General features: G+C 43.4%; 1 protein-coding gene across 4 annotated transcripts in view; it reads right to left on the bottom strand.

Moving 5' to 3' along the window:
• The window catches only part of RAPGEF4 (Rap guanine nucleotide exchange factor 4), a 419,418-nt gene that overhangs the window by 171,928 nt on the left and 224,261 nt on the right, over positions 1-23,229 (bottom strand). For all 4 annotated transcript variants that reach the window (XM_075317338.1, XM_075317339.1, XM_075317340.1 and 1 more), the window contains one exon: positions 4,900-4,969. In XM_075317338.1, coding sequence (XP_075173453.1) covers positions 4,900-4,969 — 70 coding nt within the window. The remainder of the gene's footprint in view (positions 1-4,899; positions 4,970-23,229) is intronic.

Raw genomic sequence — 23,229 nt, 5'->3', positions numbered from 1 at the left:
GACTTCCTTGGCCACTAACAAACGCTTTTTCCTTAAGCAGCGGTACTTTACGGAGGGGGAGAGTGTGGGACATCTCTTGGCTACAATTGCTAGGGCGCAGGAGGGATTGACCTATATCACCAAATTGAAACTTGACACTGGAGAGGAGGTGAGGGACAGCGGGAGGATTGTGGAGGTCATGCAACAGTATTACACCCAATTATACTCCTCTAAATCGCATTATGGGGATGAGGAACTGCGGGACTTTGTGGAGGAGATCACTCTCCCCAGTCTGTCAGATAGTGAGAGAGAATCCCTGAATAGAGATATAGACCTGGAGGAGCTGGAGGAGGCGCTCGGTCAAATCCAAAATGAAAAGGCCCCAGGTGCGGACGGACTCCCGGGTGAATTCTACAAATTATATACCCATCTGCTGCTGCCAAGACTCTTGGATGTGTTCAGAGATGCTGAGGAGAAGGGGTCCCTCCCTGTATCCATGAGGGAGGCTATTATTGTTCTGATTTTAAAACCCGGGAAAGATCCGACCGCGCCTGACTCCTATCGCCCAATCTCGCTGCTTACATTAGATATTAAATTAATTGCTAAAATTCTAGCTAACAGATTGTCCCGGGTGATCACGTCAGTGATCCACGAGGATCAGACTGGATTCATCCCCAATAAATCTACTTCCATTAATTTGCGACGTTTATTCCTGGGGATACAGCTAAGTTCTGAGGGGAGAAACAAGGAGAGAGCAGTCCTGTCATTAGATGCAGCCAAAGCCTTTGACAGTATTGAATGGAATTTCCTATGGGTAGTTTTGGAGAAATTGGGTCTTGGCTCCAGATTTATTGGCTGGGTCAAATTGTTATATGCCTCTCCGCGGGCCAGGATTCGAGTTAATCGTTGTACCTCCTCGTCTTTTAATTTGGCCAGGGGCGCGAGACAGGGCTGTCCTCTCTCTCCATTACTATTTGCAGCGGCAATTGAGCCATTGGCGGCTATGCTTCGTGCATCCGCTGGCGTAAAGGGGTTTGAGATAGGCGGTCTGGAGCATAAGGTTTCCCTCTATGCGGACGATTTGTTGCTGTATCTCAGGGAGGTGGGGACATCGGTGGGCCCAGCAATAAATATTATTATAGAATTTGGTAGGCGCTCGGGACTCCTAATAAACTGGAAGAAATCGGCCCTGCTCCCTATAGATCCACTCCCATCTAATTTTAGTACTCTGGGGCTGCCAATTCCGACGGTGGATAAATTTAAATACCTGGGGATTGTGGTTAGTGCCCGACCGCGTGATTACTACTCTCAAAATTTGGAACCAGTGTTGGCTCAGTTTAGGAACAAGATAGATGCCTGGTGTCGACTCCCACTGTCCCTTATTGGCCGTGCTAATCTACTAAAAATGGTACTGATGCCCAAACTTCTGTATCTTCTCCACAACGCCCCAATATGGATCCACTGGAAATTTTTCCGTAAAATCAACACTTTGTTTCGGGAACTCTTGTGGCAAAAGCAGCAGGCTAGAATCCGCCTTGAGACCCTGCAGAGAGGGAAGGAGGATGGGGGTCTGGCAGTCCCCAACCCGTGGGTTTATTATGTTGCGGCACAGATGCAGCACTTCAGGGGGTGGGGAAAGGATGAGGCATATGACGCTGGGGGCAAATTGGTGAGGGGCCTTGCAGAATGGGGACACCCAGTGGCTTTTTTGGATGCAGGATACTCACCCAGAGGAGGAACATTATATCCAACATTATCATTGATGTACAAGGTGTGGGATAGAGGGAAGCAGTTGCTGGGAATATCAGGAATGACTGAGTACTGGCCCTTATGGCATAATCGTGGACTGGCGGAGCTGCAGAGACTCCCGGGTTGGAGAATGTGGGTGAGCAGGGGGGTGCATCAGGTGTCTCAGATTCTTCAGAATAATATACTTAAAAGATTTGACCAGCTTCAAGCTGAGTTTGGGATACCGCACAGTTCCTTTTACCAATACCTGCAGCTCCGTCATGCCTATGAGACACAGACACGTCGTATGGACATTAGGATAGAGCGGAATCACACTCTTACTGAATTGTTGACATCTGATCGCTCCTATGGTATTATTTCTAGGTTGTATACAGTGATGCTATCTAGACACCTCGACAAATTCCCTTTGCAGGCTAGAGAGAAGTGGGAGAGGGACCTAGGCCCTATGACAGAGGAACAGTGGGGTGAGGTCCTGTCTCAGACTCCAAGCCTTGCTGTATCTGAAGGCCAACGACTGTCACAGCTATTCCTGTTACATAGAGTATATAGGACACCTAGTCTATTGCATAAGATGGGAGTTAGGATGGATGATCTGTGTCCTAGGTGCGGACAGGAAGGTGCGAATCTGATGCATATGATGTGGTCCTGTGGGAACATTGAAGATTACTGGAGGGCAGTACTAGATTTGGTTAGACAAGTTTTCAATATCCGTCTACAGCCAAGACCTATTATATGTATCCTGGGTCTACTGGAGGGGGGGGTGGACTTGAGTTCGCCGGTAATGGTCGGTATTACACGTCTCTTGTACCAGGCTAGGAAACTGTTGGCCTACCACTGGTTGGACCCAGCGCCTCCGGTCATCGGGGATTTTAGGGAAAGAGTAAACGCTATACTTCGACTGGAGAGAGGAGTATACCTTAAAAGAAATGCATTGAAAAAGTTCTATAAGATCTGGGGGGCATGGTTGGATACCCCAGGCCTTCCCTCCTCGGCGTTACTGCAGGACAGTGCGAGCGACCAGGTCCTTCTCCTTCTGACCGGTTAACAAATTTCCTCAAATAGGGTGATATGCGTACTGCTGGAATGTGTGTGTATGTATATGTGTGTGCATGTATATGTGTGTGCATGTATATGTGTGTGCATGTATATGTGTGTGCGTGCGTGCGTGTATGTATATGTGTATATATATATATAATGTCATAATGATGCTGGGTAAGCTATACTATGGAGAATATATTGGGAAATAATATGCACTTTGAGACCCATATTGAAATGAGACGTGGACTGCGGGTGCATTGTTTATTATGTTATTTGTGTGGTTTTTCTTATTGACTAAAGGTTTTTTCCCTTTCTGTGATATTTCTATGGAGGGAATTATTTTGTGTTGTATAATTTTGATGTTAAATAAAAATGAACCTGATTTAAAAAAATTTTTTTTCCAGTGAACACTGTTGACCATAATCCAGAAGTGAAAATAACATTTCACAATAAACCGGCCATGACCTGGTGTTCTGGCAAGATTTAAGTCAGAGGAATGAAAAGAATTAACAGAAGAGTTGTCCAAGAGCCAAGGACCACCTTTGGAGTGATACAGAAAGACCTGGAATTAGCAGGTTCAATACTTCCAAAGAAAACAATAAATAATGCACTCACCCTCCATAGCCTGTATGCATGCTCATCATGAAAGACTCGACTTATGAACACAAAGTATGTTCAAGTGCATTTAAAGTTTGTTCAACAAGTCTGTGAAATACTGAAAAAATATAGTTTGGTCAGAGGAGACCAAAATTGAACTCTTTGGATGTCTTTAATACACACCAACTGTGGAGGTCATTACCACCATACCAACAGTAAAGTTTGGTGGGGGCCTGTTATTCAGCATACAGCACTGGCAAATGTCATATAATAGAAGGAAGGATAAATGGACAAATGTAAAGAGACATTCTTGATAAATATCAGCTGCCATCTATCAGGATGATGAACATGAAACGAGGGTGGACATTTTAAAATGAAAATAATTCCAAAACACACAACCAAGGAAACTTCAAAGTGGTTTCTGAGAAAAAAAAATAAAGCTGCTAGAATGGCCAAGCCGATCACCAACCTGAATCCAATAGAAAATTTATAGAAGGATCTAAAAGCTCAGACTTCAAATAAGGAGCCCACAGGACCTTCATAATTTGAAAAGTGTTTGTGTGGAAGAATTGGCCAAATTCACACCTGAGCAATGCAGGCAACGAGCTTCTCCATAAATGAGACGTCCTAAAACTGTCATCACCAACAAAACCTTTTGTACTAGGTAGTAGATAAAATTCAGTAAGTGTGTTCAATACTCTTTCCCTGTGTCATTTCTCATTATTACACATCAATAAATTTATCGACATCTATGGTAAGTCGTCTTTGCCTATGTGGATTGGATGGGTTGTTATCGACATCTGGTGAGAAAGTCATGTCAATTGCACAATATTTACTTAGACAATTGTTGACAGTTTTTCTTATTTAATAAATTTGCAAAAATTTCTACATTTGTTTTTTTCTGACTAAATGGGGTGCAGAGTGTACATTAAGGCCATGTGCCCATGGGAGCTTGTTTGTGCGGATTTTGCCGCGGAAAACCTGCGGATTTTTCTGGATTTTCCAGATAAATCCGCAGGTTTTAGCAAGTACAGTCACTCCCCATGTTATCCTATGGGACATGGGGAGTGCTGTGTCCACGCTGCGGAAAGTGCGGCTGCTGAACATGCTGCGGATGTAGGCATCCGCATGTATAATTGCATGTCAATTATTCATGCGGAATTACCTGCGGATGTCCCGGCCCTCCGCTATGGAGATAGAGGCCGGGACGTCCGCAGGTAAGCCGCATGAACGTCCGCATGTTTCCCGCTGTAATCTAGCAGCTAAAAATAGCTGCGGGCGGCTGCGGGAAACCTGCGCTCGTACCTGCGGATACATCCGCAGGTACGAGCGCCCGTGGGCACATAGCCTTATGAGAAAAAAATGAACTTTTTTGAATTTACCAAATGGCTGCAATGAAAAATGTAAAGTGGTCTGGATAAGAATGTTACTGTCGAGTTTTACATTGTTTATTATTGTAACAATGTAACAGAACAAAGGAAATACAATGAAAAAGAACAGAAAGGACACGACTGGTGAAACCTCACATTGACTTACTGTCATTAGAGCCGGTCTCAAGAACGCCGTATGGAGGAGCCAAGAAGCCAGCCATGTACTGCCGAAATTTCTAAAAATAAATAAATAATAAATAAATTAATTAAATTAAAAACATTAATACATTAAAATTACAATTATATAAATGGGGTTACTTCTTAAAATACCGCCACTAGAACATTGCTACTTGTTTCCTTTTTAACCTTGTAAAGTATTTATTTCCTAATTTTTCATTTCCACCCCCTTCTTCTATATTTTGGCAGGGCAAATACCTTCCGTGACATTATTTGCAGCAACATTATAGTCATTTGATTCCAATATTCGGCACCAGAACTAACATCAGACCTAATCGCGAGGAATATGAATTCCAGTAACGGGAGGCGTGAGATAAACGGCAGTGATATTTATGGACCATCTAATCCTTTCAAATGGGATAATGTGACAGCGCGCTTCATGACTGGTACAAGCATTAGCGGCACACGAGCCGGATCGCTCCGCAGTTTCCAAGACACACTGTCACTTTCAATAATTAACATTAGCCAATGAATTTCGTAAGCAATCAATAAACAGAGCCTGGATTACCATCAATCCCACTGAGACGGGGAATACATCTGAATTTACAGAGTTAACCCTATATTCCCTACGTATAGTAAGATTTATAATTAATAGGGTTAACTGCTTTACAAAACTAAATTTGAAAGATGGAAATATCTTATTACAGAGTAGGAAGGTACAGTACAGACCAAAAGTTTGGACACACCTTCTCATCTCTAGAACAGCTATTAAGAGGAGACTTTGTGCAGCAGGCCTTCATGGTAAAATAGCTGCTAGGAAACCACTGCTAAGAACAGGCAACAAGCAGAAGAGACGTGTTTGAGCTAAAGAACACAAGGAATGGACATTAGACCAGTGGAAATCTGTGCTTTGGTCTGATGAGTCTAAATTTGAGATCTTTGGCTCCAACCACCGTGTCTTTGTAGAAAAGGTGAATGGATGGACTCTACATGCCTGGTTCCCACCGTGAAGCATGGAGGAGGAGGTGTGATGGTGTGGGCGTGCTTTGCTGGTGACACTGTTGGGGATTTATTCAAAATTGAAGGCAAACAGAACCAGCATGGCTACCACAGCATCTTGCAGCGGCGTGCTATTCCATCCGGTTTGGGTTTAGTTGGACCATCATTTATTTTTCAACAGGACAATGACCCAAAACACACCTCCAGGCTGTGTAAGGGCTATTTGACTAAGAAGGAGAGTGATGGGGTGCTACGCCAGATGACCTGGTCTCCACAGTCACCAGACCTGAACCCAATCGAGATGGTTTGGGGTAAGCTGGACCACAGAGTGAGGGCAAAAGGGCCAACAAGTGCTAAGCATCTCTGGGAACTCCTTCAAGACTATTGAAAACCATTTCCGGGGACTACCTCTTGAAGCTCATCAAGAGAATGCCAAGAGTGTGCAAAGCAGTAATCAAAGCAAAAGGTGGCTACTTTGAAGAACCTAGAACATAAGACATATTTTCAGTTGTTTCACACTTTTTTGTTAAGTATTTCATTCCACATGTGTTAATTCATAGTTTTGATGCCTTCAATGTGAAACTACAATTTTTAGAGTCATGAAAATAAAGAAAACACTTTGAATGATGAGGTATGTCCAAACTTTTGGTCTGTACTGTATATGGGGCCAGTATTGAGGGCTGACATCAGAGCAGCTTCAAAATATATCTTTCCCTCTGGAGGACTGGTATAATTTTGTATTCTTTGATTTTAGTGGGTACGGTGTAATGCAATATTTCCCCTGTGGAGGCGCTGTAGAAGAATTGAACACCTTCTGATGGCTCCTCCGTCATGACTGCAGTTGACTGTTGGTAATTTTAGTGTTAGGACAGTCGGTGACCTGCTTACCATAAGGCTATGTGCCCAAGTAGCATTGTTTTTTGCGATTTTTTCATGCATTTTTCCTTGCTTATTTTAATCAATCAAATCAAGGAAAAAGCATCCCAGCAAAGTCTATGAGAATCGTGACTTGCTGTCTACACGCTGCTTCTTTTTTTCCTTGCAGATTTTGTTGCTGAAAAAAAGAAGCAGCATGTCAATTGTTGCTGCGTTTTTTTTTTTATGCGTTTCTATAATCCCCTGCAATGCTTTATCACTATAGGGGATTATATTGCAGCACTTCGCCTCACACCGTGCATACAGCATGGTGTGTGAGGCTCTACATAGCTCAGTAACCCGGGGTCATAATGGTGACGACCCGACCCAGGGTTACTATGGCAGCGATCAGGTCCCTGTGATCTCATTACAGGGACCTTATCGCCAGGGAGAGGTAAAAGATTTCTCACCTTGTCTTCTGACTTCTGCGATCACATTGATCACAGCATTCAGGGGGTTAAACTGCCGGAAGCGGCACAGGCACTGCTCCGGGCAGTGAGAGACGGGTCCCGGCTGTAACATCAGCCACAGACCCAGCTGCGATCGCGGAGGTACAGCGCCTGAATCCCTGCAATCGCCATGACTTAAAAAAAACCCCATAAAAATAAGCAGGAAAAAATGCGCAAAAACAGTAAAAAAAAAATTGTTTTGTTTCAGCTGCTTTTTTCCTGCCAAAACATTCTTTTTTGTGTGCAGAAAAGAAGCACATAAATAGGCAACGTGTGCACATAGCCTAAGGGTAATCGTCTAATAAAAACAAATGAACAGCGACTTTAAGAACGAAGACACATAAAACTGACTAGAATGTTTGTTTAGCATTTCTATAATAAAAATTCCGGAACTGCAATTCCAAGCTGACAAAGAACTTGACATTTTTGCCTTGGTTATTATTTTTTTTTAGACTGGTTGTTTGCTATATTCACACCCCAGGGCCAAACATGGGAAGAATCATTTAGATTTTAGGAGAAAAGCATTTCTATAATTTAAGAAAACTCCGATAATAGATAAAGTCTGTGCCTTTAATTGGATCAAGGAAATATTTGAATATCTTGATTTAAAGGGAACCTGTCACCACTTTTTTGGTGTATAAGCTGCGGCCACCACCACCGGGCTCTTACATACAGCATGTTAGAATGCTGTATATAAGAGCCCGCTGTGAGAACATAAAAAGCACTTTAAAATACTTACCTAACGGTCGCACTGTGGGCCTTATGGGCGTCTCCGTTGTCCGGTGCCGGCGCCTCCTCTTTCGGCCATCTTCGTCCTTCTTCTGAAGTCTGGGTGCATGACCCGTCTGCGTCATACACACTCGCCGGTCCTGCGCAGGGGCACTACAATACTTTGATCTGACCTGTTCGCAGGGCCAGATTAAGGTTGGTGGGGGCCCCTGGGCAGAAAATCTGGTGGGGGCCCCATAACATTAACATTTTTAGCCATAACAGTAGAGCGCGAACTGTAGCATTTAGATATAAATCCAATGAACATTTATCTTATCCTGTTCTGCCACATTCAGATTTACAGTACTACAATACAGACACAGTCCAGGATAACTCACAGCAGTCACTTATACACAGAAAGTAGTTACCCACATTTTTTTTTTATTGATCCCAATGATGAGGCAGCCAGGGCCGGCTTCAGGTTTTTGTGGCCTCCGGGTGAAAGAGTCTCAGTGGACCCCATCCACACACAGAGACGCACATACACATACAGGCATACGTACATATACATATTTGAAAACAAATTCAGAAAAATGCATATATAAAAAGACAAATATATGCACGGTCATATACACCGACATACATGCAGACACAGACGCATTAGGGCTCGTGCGCATGTTGCGTAATTCCATGCATTTACGCTGCGTATAGCACTGCAGTGTAAATGAATGCATCCTGCGTCCCCTGCACAATCTATGAAGATTGTGCATGACACGTGCGCACGTTGCTTTTATGAGCGCAGCGATTTGGATGCTAAAATGTTGACTCAAATCCGTGCGTTCATAAAATGAGCATGTCACCCCCCATTACTCCCTACACACACACACAATGCACCCCCTACACACACACACAATGCACCCCCCGTCACCCCCTACACACAGAAATACAATGCACCCCCATTACTCCCTACACACACAATGCACCCCCATCACCCCCTACACACACACACACACACACACACACACACACACACACTGCACCCCCCATCACCTCCTACACACACACAATGCACCCCCCCATCACCCCCTACACACACACACACACACACATTGCACCCCCCCATCACCCCCTACAAACCCACACAAATACAATGCGCCCCCCATTACTCCCTACACACACACACTGCACCCCCCATCACCCCTATACACACACACACTACAATGCACACCCATCACCCCCTACACACAATGCACTCCCCATCACCCCCTACACACACACACACACAATGCAACCCCCATCACCCCCTACACACAAACACACACACACTGCACCCCCCACCCCACACACACTGCACCCCCCACACACACACGATGCACACACCCATCACCCCCTACACACACACGCACACACACACAATGCATCCCCCATCACCCCCTACACACACAATGCACGCATCCATCACCCCCTGCACACACACACACACACACACACACAATGCACCCAACACAACACCCCCTCCCCACACTCAATACAATGCACCCTCCATTACCCCTCCCCAACACACAATACAATGCAACCCCCATCACCCCCTACACACACAAATTACACTTCCCCATCCCTACACACTCCTTCCCCCCCCCCCTCCCTCGGAATACAGTACTCCCCCTCTGCCTGTCACAAAGCTGTGTTCCTTCACAAATGTTCCCCATTATGTGTCCTCAGCCCCTCCCCACTCATCCCCATTCATTACACCTGTCTCTTCAGCTCCTCCATGGAGCGCTTACCACTGTCTGATGTCCCCGGTGTGGCGCCCGCAGCACTGTGATGACGTCAGCAAGGTGCTGATCTCATCACGTTGCTGCACGTCGGGGGCGGGGCCCAGTCCCGGCGCGCTGTTCAAATGTATTTACGTCTGAAAGACGCAAATACATTTGAATAGGAAGAAGGAACGTGCGGTCACCGGCACCAGCTCTGCTGCGCTCCTCTGCAGTGTGTACATGCCGGGCACACCGCAGCGCCGGCACAGCACAGCGTGCTGCCTCCTGCTGCAGCTAGTGTGTTGGGCATGCATGCACATACTGCAGAGGAGCGCAGCGGTGACAGCAGATACAGCGGCCCACTACACCGTGCCTCTGCTTCTGGAAGGGGGGGACCTGCCCCTCGCTGGGTACGCCAATGATGGCCGCAGCACATAGCGGGGAGCTCATTGGCACACCTCTGACCCCGGAAGTGCAAGCGCTGGTACTTCCAGGGTCAATCAGCGTCCCATGCTCGCAGTTTGCTTTTGCGTCTTAAAGACGCAGATACAAATAATTGGCGGTGCGCCGCCCCCCCCCCTCCCCGAAAACACAGCTGATTTATTAGACTGTCTTTACAGAGGGGGAGAGGGTGTGAAGAAAAAAAAAATGCTGACAGGTGCCTAGTGGCAAGTATGGCCCTGGTGGTGGGGGCCCCCTTAGAAGCTCTTTTGGTGGGGGCCCCGGGGCTGGAGCCCCACCTGCCCTGCCTATAATCCGGCCCTGCCTGTACAGGACCTGAATGCCGGCAAGTGTGGATGACATTGGACCCATCATGCACCGCGGCTAGAAAAGGAGCACAAAGATGGCCAAAATAGGCGGCGCCAGACAACGGAGACGCCCATAAGGCCCACCGCGCGACCGTTAGGTAAGTATTATAAAGTGTTTTTTATGTTATACCCCCGGCCTGGGCGCTTATATACAGCTTGTTGCAATGCTGTATGTAAGAGCCCGCCGGTGGTGGTGGCCGCAGCTTATAGGCCGAAAAAGTGGTGACAGGTTCCCTTTAACTGACATAGAATTATGATGGCGCAAGATATGTACAGAATCTGACCCAGAACACTTAAAAATAAACATCACAAATAACTAAAAAATATATATTTATTTAGCATCCGTGTAATTGTAACAACCTGCACAGTACAGTAAACAGATTATGGCTATAGGTAAGGGTGCGATTATTGGTTGACAATGTATGTAAAGCGCTGTGGAATTAATAACGCTATATAAGTGAATAAATATTATATATATTATTAGTATTGTTTAATGAAGAAAAAGTAAACACAAATATAACCTTTATTCATGGCAAAATGGGCCTTGGAAAAATGACAGCTGCTCTCTCAAAAAAAAAAAAATCTCAAATAGTGAAGCTTTATGTAAAAAAAATGAATGATACGGGTGCTACAACTATTTCAAGATGTCGCCGGAACAAGTGTACCACAAAAAAAGTAATTATAGAGTAACTCGTATTTTAATTTTTATTTTCATAAATCAATAACACACAAAGATAGGCAACTTAGTAATACCGTTCAGTAAAGACAGATTTTTCCAATTACTGAGATAGGAGATGGCAGTTGGTACTTTTACATTCTATGGAGAGGGAAGAGGAGAGACGGAAGATCTAGAAGCATTTGTGACACTAGTCACCACTAACGGGCTAGCTGTGAGGCTGGGTATTCAAGAGATTCGAAGTCAGATACCAAGAGGGCTCGTAATAACCAAAGGGGTAAAACAAAGTCAGAGTGGTCACGGTCCGAGGTCAGAATTACAGGAAGGCAGTGGATAAAGACCAAGGGTCTAGGCAAATGGATAATCAGAAGAAAGGTCCAAGGTCATTTAACAACAGATCAGATACTGAGCACAGGAAAACAAGACACAGAGACACCACCGAGCATAGGCGAAAACTGGCAGTAATTGGAGGCAGGGAGCCAGTTAATAGTCAGGTAATCACTCTGAACAGCGGACACAAGCAGAAAACCCAGTACGCTCTGTCCTCCTATTAGATGGCTAAGCTAGCCATCACGATACTGACAGCTAAGCACGCCCCAGCCTCTGATTGGATGGCTGAGCTGTTCATCACCATACTGACAGCTAAGCACGCCCCAGCCTCTGATTGGATGGCTGAGCTGTTCATCACCATATTGACAGCTAAGCACGCCCCAGCCTCTGATTGGATGGCTGAGCTGTTCATCACCATACTGACAGCTAAGCACGCCCCAGCCTCTGATTGGATGGCTAAGCTGTCCATCACCATACTGACAGCTAAGCACGCCCCAGCCTCTGAATGGATGGCTCAGCAGTCCATCAACCATTCTGAGAGTTCATCACGCTCCAACATCTGATTGGATGGCTGAGCTGTCCATCAACCATACTGACAGCTAAGCACGCCCCAGCCTCTTATTGGATGGCTCAGCTGTCCATCAACCATACTGAGAGTTCATCACGCTCCAACATCTGATTGGATGGCTGAGCTGTCCATCAACCATACTGACAGCTCAGCATAACCCAGTTTCTGATTGCATGGTTGAGCTATGGTCCATCACCATATTGCCAGGTCAGCACGCCTCAGCCTGTGATTGGATGGCTGAGCTCTCCATCACCATGTTTTTTTATATGCTTTTGTGTATGTTTCTACTACTATATGTATATGTGTGCACAATGTGTTTATGTGTAATGTATTATTGTGCATATTTTATATGTGCGTCTATTGTGAACATGCAGTAAATATGTGTGCATGTTGCTGTGTATACAGTTTTCACTATGAATAGAATACAAATTAGGGTATTACGGTATATGAAAGAACCAGGTATTCTACTGTATACAGATAAGAAATATTCTACTTGTCCTTTATACTGAATTTTAGCCTACACAGTTCCTATTATTTCATCTGAGCCCCGGCAAGGTAGATATGGTGGTAAAAATAGCCGGTGTTACATAAGGCTGCCTCTAAGGATTCAAAAGGAAATCTGCAGAACAAATCAGTGTTTTACCCGAATGTACAGTCTCATACGAGCTCCGTTAGCAATCCCTGCTCCGGTATAAATACAGAACATGAGACGCTGATAAGCCGCGCTCGGCCCACGTATCCTGCCCTTCTGCACAGACTATAATAGCCGGGGTCCCACTTGATTGATGGCCTTTTTATATTCATGATAACCTGATGTCTATTACATTCCATTACTGTATTAACCTCTTTTCTATCCACTGTTAGGTTATTTCATAAATCCATCAGCTTTTCTTCAGAAACATCTCTTGACTTTTACCATAATTGTGCTACCGCCGGCTCTGAAGAACATCTCATATTCCTGCCTTGTATCCAGTGACATTAAAAGGAAAACTTATTACTTTGATCCTTGTATTAGATTTTGTGTTTTAGTTTATTTTTTTTACTCTTTACATAGCATCTTCTATTATAATGTTCTGCAACACTGGTATTCTGATTTATAAGTTATTTTTGTTTTTATTATTTTATTTTTTTGATTGCTATAATCACTCACCTTGTCGCAACCGGTCCTCTATTGCTTACGTCATTGAACTCTGATATCCAAAGTCAGCCAGCAGGACGCCTTGTTCTTCACACTCTTGTTCCCAACAATGAAAAACTAAGTATGGTCAAAAAGTTAAATTTGTCACCTATGGCCAGTTTTGGCTATTCAAGGTCTCCGTTTGAATCAATGTCATGGCATAGTGGAGCCATGACAATTATGATAGATCCATTCTTAGTAGATCCTAAATAGATATCAGCAAACCCAAGGTTCGGTGTTTGTACCGAACATAGAGTTTAAAAAAAAAAAACAAACAAAAAAATAACAACAGAGTTTGAGTTCAGAGATCGGGTGTTTTACATACGCAAACCACGTGAGCGAGCATCACTGTGCTCGGGTATGCTCAGTGCGGAGAGCAGGTGCTTTACAAAGGCAAACCAAACCACTCACATGAGTATCGCTGTGCTCGGGTATGCTCGGGGCGGAGAGCAGGTGTTTTACAAAGGCAAACCAAACCACTCACATGATTATCGCTGTGCTCGGATATGCTCGGTGCGGAGAGCAGGTGTTTTACAAAGGCAAACCAAACCACTCACATGAGTATCGCTGTGCTCGGGTATGCTCGGGGCGGAGAGCAGGTGTTTTACAAAGGCAAACCAAACCACTCACATGAGTATCGCTGTGCTCGGATATGCTCGGTGCGGAGAGCAGGTGTTTTACAAAGGCAAACCAAACCACTCACATGAGTATCGCTGTGCTCGGATATGCTCGGTGCAGAGAGCAGGTGTTTTACAAATGCAAACCACTCGCATGAGCATCGCTGTGCCCGGGTATGCTTGATGCGGAGAGCGTGTGTTTTACGTATGCAAACCACTCACGTGAGCATCACTGTGCTTGGGTACACTTGGTGTGGCGAGCGTGTGTTTTACATATGCAAACCACTTGCGTGAGCATCACTGTGGTTGGGTATGCTCGATGCTCAACCCGCTTGCAGTGTTTGATCAGCTCGCACTGGGGGAAACAACAGCATGATCGGATATATAGTGTGCCCCCCCCCACCACCAAAAATGGAAAAAAAAAAACTTACCCGCCCCAGGAAGTGATCTGTTTATGGCTGGCTGCATGTGGGCGAAGACCCGAACTGCCCAATTAGTGACTTCCAATAGGGTTTAGGTCAAGTACTGGTCCAGAACAGAACTCTATTTAAAGTCCGGCTTAACTAACCGAACTTCCAGGGGTCCACTCATCTCTAATCCTGAATTCTGATGGATCTTATTATAATATATACTTATAATATGGCCCATTAAGTTTCTAGGCTTTATGACAGCAAAACCAATGCTGTAGACTGCATAAAAATTACCATTTTTATGAAAGTGAAAAACTGTCAATGCGAGATGAATCTAAGAGGCTAATTCACATACAGTTTATGCTGAAATTCTTTGTTCAATGCTTAGTAGTGTAAAACTTTGTGATTTTGGAGGTTCTATGCCAGCTCCTCCTGTTTTAAAAAAGTATGGGTGGAGCTTGGTAGGAGAGTTGCGAATCACAGCTCAACAAATACACTATAAATTACACCAGAAAACTGCATACATTATAGCAGAATTATGCCAAATCCCGCAGCCCATATTTATTCATACAGAAGAAACACCGTTCAACTTGGACAAAACTGTGAAAGCTACAGATTGGTTACAGTCATCATGTGATATTGTTACTTTTGACAGCAACACCGTCAGTCTGAGTCAGTGTTTTGCACAGAATGCTCTCCCTAAATCATAAAAGACTGAGGCCACAATTCATCAAGATCGACTGCTTTCAAGCCGGTCTTGCTGAAGAAGTGTGCCGGAGTCAGTTGCTCCTGATTGCCATTTTTATTTGGCATTGTTCCTTCTGACAGAAACACCCTCAGTCAAAAGACTAGGGCCATAATTCATCAAGACTGTCCATTTTCAAGATGGTCTTGTTGAGGAACTGTGCTGGAGTCAGATACTCCTACTGATTCATTAGGAGGTGCGTGAAAATGTGTGTGCACCTGTCCCAATTCCTTTGTGCAGAGCACTTTGCCTTTGGAGATACTCTGCTGCACTGACCTGAGCAAGCAGCCTGATTGACAGCACAGGAAACTATGTTGGTGCTGATCTCTCAGGTGTTCCCCCTTCCTGGCAATTGCTCAGGCTCCTTTACTGAGCACGCTCACCTAGAACCTTGCCAGTTGTATTCTCTGGTTCTGCAGTTGTGCTGTTGGCTTGTGTATGTTAGTGTTCTGATCTTGGTTTTCTGACCCCGGACTGTTGACTTTTCTCTGCCTGCTCCCTGTTCCTGTTGTGACCTCCTGCCTTCTGATCTCGGACCGTTTCCTGAACACGTTTCTGTTTTCTCCCTGATCCTATTACGTGCTTTCCTGGTTTTCTGAACCTCGAATATCGGATATTGACCTGTCTACACCTTTGCTTCCTCCTTGTGCTCTTACGTGTCCTCCCATTACCAGACGCCGGCTTTCCTGACTACTCTTCCGTACATACTACCTGTAAGTAGTGACTAGCACCACAATATCTCACCACAAATGTTACTCCAGTCAAAATACCCAATTCCAGAGACTGGAATGTGGCATAGTGGTAAATGCCGCTGTTCATCATGAATTTGATGAGCAATGGTTACCACACCCTATCCCGCCCACATTGAACGAAAATTGCGTGAGAGGGCTTAAAGTCGCCGAATTTTAGCACCACAACTTTGTGACTTTTCAAAACTTTTTACACCAAAACTCTGGCTTTATTGAATTGGGCCCTAGGAATCTTAATTTCTTGACTGTTTTTTTTATTTTATCTTTATTTTGTGTGCCTATTAATAAATTAATTAAATAATAATAACAATAAAAAAAAAATACATTTGATTAATTTTGAGGTCACTTTGAACATACTAAGGTAATGTTTGTTTTATAGAACTTGGAAGGGAGTGGATACAGAACTAAAAGACCTTAGCGTTGTACATGCATCTTTAGGGCAATTGGAGGCCCAAAATTGGAGGCCCAAAATTACAGGAATTTGAGGTGAATTCAAAGTTCAAAAGATACAATCATCTCTAATAAGCATTTTTTTTGTTTATTTTATACTTTATCCATTAAAATGTATTTGATAAGTGGCAAACAATCACTTCAATGAATTTGATGCATTTTACTACTTGATTAATTATCCCCTAAGAAATTAGCAATGGCTGAAAATAAAATGGAAAAAAAACATGTAATTTCTCTCTCATTGGACAATCACGCGCTCTTCAATTTTTTGGCTCCTAAAAGCTCTAATTCCAAAATTATAATGCAGCATTTGTGGCTTGCTCAGCTCTTGACTTTGATGAGTGGGATGGCATAGAAGTGTAAGAGTTATGAATGTGATTTAATCAAAACTCCGAAATTCTCATTTATTTAAAACATCTTCATTGGTTGTGTTTAGTTTTTTTTTATAGTGTTAAAACCCTACCATAAAGGTCGAGTTCAAAGCCAAACATTCTGTGGCTGTAACCACCAATAGGTGGAAATTAAAGAAAATCTGTCACCATTCCTGACATGACCGTTTTAGTAAATACTCAATTCCATATAAAATAATAATTCTGGAGAATCTTTACTCTGAAACCTGCACTGTCTTGTTCCGGTGTTATATCTTCTGAATATTTATGAATAAATTGACAACAGGACGTTGTCATCACCCATGTGAAAGGGGCACAGCTCTACACCTGCTGATACTGAGTATAACGCAGACGTCCCTACACCGTCCCATCTCCCCTCCTCGATAGGGATGCCAACGTACTCATCGCTGCGGCCGCCGTACTCTGTCTCCGCGCTCCAGAGCCTGAGCAGGTGTCCTGGCAATATCCTTGGGGCACAAGCCCACACACTCCCCGTCTCTAAAAAGGGCAGCACGCACACTCTTAAGTGATCCTCAGCCTATGGCTGGGTGGCACTGGGTATTTAGGGCACCTTCTCCTGTAGGTAGGTGTCTGAGTAATTAGGTTCCTGGTGTGTCAGAACCTGCTAGAGCCCTAGTCTGTTGCCAGCTTCCTGTCAACCTGCATGTATCTGTTGCTCTGGTCCCTTTATCAGTCTACAGTCCTGACTCTGCCTCCTGTGCCAGGCCGTCCTGTTTATCCCTGTACCTGAACCTGACTGTCTACCTCCAACCTATCTCCTGAATGTACTCCATCCATTCAGCCACCAATAGCCGTTCTGTCCTGCCTCCCATCAATATCTGCCTACCTGCTGCAGTACCGGGGACTGGAGTGGTACCTGGTGTCTACCGGTAGCCCAGCCAATGTTCACCAGCAGAGAAATGGTGAAAACCTGATAGGCACTTTGTCATGTCTCTGCAGGGTTAGACCGGTCTGTGACGCAGTTGGTCCATACTCATTGGCGTAACTCTGAGAACACTGATTGGATAGTTTGAGACTGTGTAGGGACACACCTCCAAATGAAAACACCTAGTTGTCATTTTACGCATAAGCACCCCCCCAAGTAGTCACACCCAGATGTCAATATAGTCAAAAATTTGTAGGAGAAACAGTAAAGAAACAGAATAACACAGAGTTCTAAGAAAAGATGCTCCACAATTGTAATATCATGAGAAATACATATTATTTACCAAGATAGACATGTCAGGAGATGTGACAAGGCCTCTTTAAGTCTAATCCAATTTGCACCTGATCTGCTAAGTTAACTTGTCAGTGATTTCCGCAGGCGGTGATAAATGACAACTATAAGCTTCTGACCCGATTTGTCCTTTTGCTGTATAGATGGCTGTTATTTTACAATAGTGAGCAGTAAACCCCTCTAATCTATGCGGTAATTTATCAGACAAGCCTTCAAATGCATGGGAAGAGGACTTGTGACTTTAAAACGAGGTAATAAATGGAAGCAATCATAGTCCTTAAAATAAACACAACTACGGAACTGATGTAAGTTCATGGAGCTGCCAATATCCTGACAGTCCCGTCAGCCCCTACAATTCATAATGTATGCAGGATATGGATTTATATTCAATGTAGTGTATAAATGAAATAGGAGACCATATCTGATACAAGATTGTATTTTTCCAGAAATGGAGAGTAGATTAATAAAATATAAAACTTTGTAATTAATAAAAGGGGTTACCCAAAATGAGAACGCAAGGTCTGTTCTTTTTTTTTTTGTACTCCCCAGGAATAGAGACTCTCTTGTCCACATATTGGGTCAGGGACCAAAAAGAGAGGGGAGCAGAGGTAGGTGCAGAACAAGTAAGTGGGAAGGTACACTGAACTGTTTGGCCACACCAAGGATGCACTGAGAGTCTGTGCTTGGCTTGAACGATTTTGTACTGACTTACTGAGGCCACACTGTTGGAACCATGGCCGAACAAGAGAATAGGGGTCCCATGTCCATTGGATGAATAAGGCAGTGATCAGAAATGCATGACCGTGGCACCATTCTTTCTACCTCTGCCAGTCCTGTGCATATGTGTGACCACTGCTCCATTCCAAAAGGAGAACCATGAACCAGGTGTGGAGAGTCTGCTGGCCTGGCTGTCTTCAGAAAGATCGCACAAACCAGGGCTCATCCCACTGAACACCCACACTCCTTCCCCATGGACAGAATACTAGACAACACCGGATGAGGGAACCACACATAGGTAAGACTTTATTAGGTCACCAACAGGCAAAAACATATCATACATTCCCAGCAAGAACACAAGATGGTACGAGCGACAGAGTCTCACCCTTCTGCTGGCTCGCCAAGGATTAGAATCTTCATGACTTCAGGGTTTCCAGGGTCAACTATCCCAGCCAGCAGCACCCCACTTTTGGCAGCCACTAAGAACAGATAGCGGCAATCTTAGGAACCTGATTGAGCACAGCAAGATATGTAGCCAGGTGCCAAAATGGTCCCAAAACGGGTTCTCTAAGCAAATTTGTGTGCTCAGCTTTGAGCAGTGAAGCAGTTCTGTGATCCTCCAGCTGGAACCGTGGATCCTAGGCTGAAGTCCTGTAGAATGAATGTGGTGACAGGAGCAAAGCCCTTTTTATACCCCTCAGTTCTCATTTCAAGGTGCTGTGTCTTACGGAATTGGTGGGAGATGGCTGTTCTCTCATTGGTCGCTAGTTCAATCTGTCTGCATAATTTTTCTCTGATTGATGTAGTCAAAGGGGCTAAGGCAATTCTCACACACTTAAAAGACAATACAGCTCCGGTCAGTCTGACATGAAACAATAGCTAACTTCTCTTGATTTACCAAACAAAGGAACAATAAGTCTGGCCTAATTAAGAACAGTTCTCCACTCACCCAAGTGGCCAGATGCTGAGTGGCCACACCAGGTTTTTCTGATAAATGGGGGTGCCAACAGTGAGACCCTCAGAGAACAAAAAGTCATCACCTATCCTGTGTTTACTTGATAAATAATAATGATTATGACCCAACCCCTCTAAATTCAGGTGTCATCCACAAATATGGAACATTTCCATATGCATTTTGCTTCATACTTCACCATACTAAACAAACATTCTGGATTGACTCCTTTTATATGTGTTTTTATCACCATCATCTTTATTATTCAAAGTATTACTTACCTATTATTTTAAATACAAATCACAGTGAGACTGGGACATCTCCTCTGTATGGGCCCGATTGCAAAATGTAGAGCCAGTTGAGGTAGTGCACCCCCCAATTAGGACACCCCTCTATACACTGAAAACCATGTCTGAGCAAAGATTGTAATTCTCTGGGTATTTCTTATGTTTAAATTAAACATATTTTGGGCATGCAACAATTCACACCAATTCTTTCAGTAAAAAGCCTCTCAGGACCCCCGCACAGCTAATACTCAATTCTCAATATGAAGAACTGAGCTCACATGAAGTCCCTTGATGATTTGATTGTAGAAGAAAATAAAAGAATATTTCCATTTAGGAAAAAAAGACGAATCTGTTATACGAAAACCATGAAGATTTCCCCTATTCAATCACCGGCTCCGGCTTCTCAAGATCGAATCATTTAACAGCCTCCTCATAATAATTTATGTCATTTGGGATGTATAATGAGTTTGCACACATTTACATAGCAAAGGTCGGAGCCCCTGATCATGAAAATCTGCTGTTTTTGATCAAGCTCGTCTCTTTAGATATTGTATTTCCATAATGAGCTATTTCGGAATAACGAGAATAATTGAGTATTGATGCATGTTTAAGACTATTGGTCCATGCGTCAGTAATTCTAAACTATTGTGTATTGGTAATTTGTTTGTTTTTTTCCGCTGAACTCTTTTCGTGATTAGATGTATGTGGCCTTTGGAAAATAAAGTCACAGACATGATGCAACATGGATGTTTTACTTCAATCTAAACAAGGGGAATTGATTTAGGGAATGCATCATGTGTCCTGTTTAAAGGGCAAACGTACAACTCATTAGATTATGTAATAGCCCATATTAACAAAGCTAGACCTGGTGGCTTTAATCTATTCAATAACTTCTATAGGAAGTTCCAAAAATAGATCAATAAAAAAAATAAAGAAAAATTTGAATAAACTACAAACGAAACGGAATACAAATGTGCACTTTATGCTCTATACTCATAAAAATATGCAAATTTTATATCTTAATATATATGTACAGCTATACGGCCTGGTCTGACTTGGCATATGTAACAAAAAGGAGACAGTTGCCCTCTGTAGTGTTAAGATATGTGTAACAATGAATATGGGAATATAGACATGCACTAGTGCTATGAAAAACATGTAAAAATTGAGATACCAAATATGGCCAGTTTTATGTGAGCCCCAGAGCCAACGGCAAGGCAACCTCTTTTTGTTGGGTCCCTATCACGCTAATGCCTCTCCTTGGGTTAAAAAACCCTACAATTTATGGGCAGATAGCAAGTTGCAAATGGAGAATTAAAATAGTCTGAGGCTGAAGAGCAGGAGTGCTCAATCAGAAGGCATGACCCTGTAATCTAAGAAAAAGACTGATGATTCATGTTCAGTTTACACCTGTTCACATTAGAAAAGTAGGATGTGCCATCAGTCTTTTTCTTAGATTACAGGGTCATGCCTTCTGATTGAGCTATCCTGCACTTCAGCCTCAGGCTATTTTAATTCTCCATTTGCAAGTTCCTGTCCACCCATAAATTCTAAGGGTTTTGTAACTCAAAGAAAGGCATTAGTTTCATAGGGACCCAACAAAAAGAGATTGCCTTGCCGTTGGCTGTTGGGCTCACATAAAACTGGCCATTTTAGTATGCTAAGTATCTCAATTATTACATGTTTTTCACAGTACTAATGCATGTTTATATTCCTATATTTATTGCTACACATATCTTATAAATACAGAGTGCAACTCTCCTTTTTGTTACTAGGTTTCATGTTCAGTTTGCACCTGTTCACATGGATATGCCATCAGTCTTTTTCCTTGACTTAGCATATGTGGCTTGACATTGAACATGGGTTATACCTAAAGTGCTCTAAAAAGAGTATTTACTTGTGGTTAGAGACACATAAAAAAAAAAATCCAATAAATACACAAGCAGTTTATCATGTTTTTACATTTCATGTAGTTGGAATTTTCACAACTGCATTCAGGATCATGCCAAAACCACACACGGTGGAAATCCATCCACTTCAACTTCCATTGATCCAAAAGGTGCCCATTTGCACTGAATGAATGTTCGCCAAGTCTATCGGGATAGGCTGACCGTCTATTGTGCATGTATGGGGAGGTCCTTACGCTCAACAGGTGGCAGATGTCAGAGAGAAGAAAGAATTGGGGATTTTGAAATGTAACATATCCTTTCCTGATTGAGATAAGCTGCCACGAGTGGTGTCTAGCAACAATTTTCTGTCAGGCCAAGTATGCATGTGTATGGGGGATCGGGATTGGTAGTTGGACATCGAATGCTCATGGGCATCATCATGGTTCTCCAGTGGCATAACTGAAGATGATCTCACATGTTTATTCACTATTCCACTGCATATACAGGCTGAGCACCCCCCTTCTTAAGACCTAACATTTGACCATCATTGATTAGGAACTATAGATGGGTCCAGACTAGATGTGGGCAAAGTGTGGCATGTGGGTCACATGCGGCCCTTTGGCTGATCCGGTGCGGCCTGCGGAACAGTACAGCCTAAGGGCTTTATGTAGTTGCATACTGCACCTTTTGTCCGCCCCTTGCCCAGTGTCGCGTATTCACCGGTATCTGCATCCTCCGAATGAGTTACCTGTGAACGCAATGATGGAACATGAAGCCGTCAGCTCCTTCTTCCATCATTGAGCCTGTGCGTCTGAGATCACAGCAGGTGTGATAACATCACAACATCACACCAGCTGTAATTGTGGCAATTTCAAATTATTTCTCATTATGCTGTTTACCAAATGGATTAATTTATTTGATATTTTCATAGATCAGACTTTTACGAAGAACGCAATAACAAAAGTGCATTTTTTATAAATATATATAAAAATATATATTTTTATTGGGGCAAAAGAAGGTGATTTTAACTTATGTTTTTGGGGGTTTTTTTTTATATATTTTTAAAAACTTTATTTTTTAATCATATAACTTTTTAATTAAACTATTTACTGTATTTATTAGTCCCCCTAGGGGACTTGAAGCTGCAATCGTCTGATCGCTTATGCTATACATAGTAGTAATCAGAACTATTTATAGTGAAAATCGCAAGCTCCTATGAATGCCAGCTAAATGCTGGCGTTCACAGAAATATCATAATGACAGGAAAAAGGATCATAGGTAGAAATGAGCGAACCTGAGGTTCGGTTTTCGAACCAAACATCAACTAAAAACCAGGGCTCGGGGTTCGGAGTTTGGATGCTTTACATGCGAACTTAACTTGTACGAGCATCACTGCGCTCGGGTATGCTGGGTGCTCGGGTACACTCGGTGCTCAGCTCTGTGCAAGCCGCTTGCAGTGTTTGATCGGCTCACACTGGGGGTAACAACA

This window comes from Anomaloglossus baeobatrachus, chromosome 7 (genome assembly GCF_048569485.1).
Source record: "Anomaloglossus baeobatrachus isolate aAnoBae1 chromosome 7, aAnoBae1.hap1, whole genome shotgun sequence".
Lineage (NCBI taxonomy): Eukaryota > Metazoa > Chordata > Amphibia > Anura > Aromobatidae > Anomaloglossus > Anomaloglossus baeobatrachus.
This window is presented reverse-complemented; position numbering and strand designations above follow the sequence as displayed.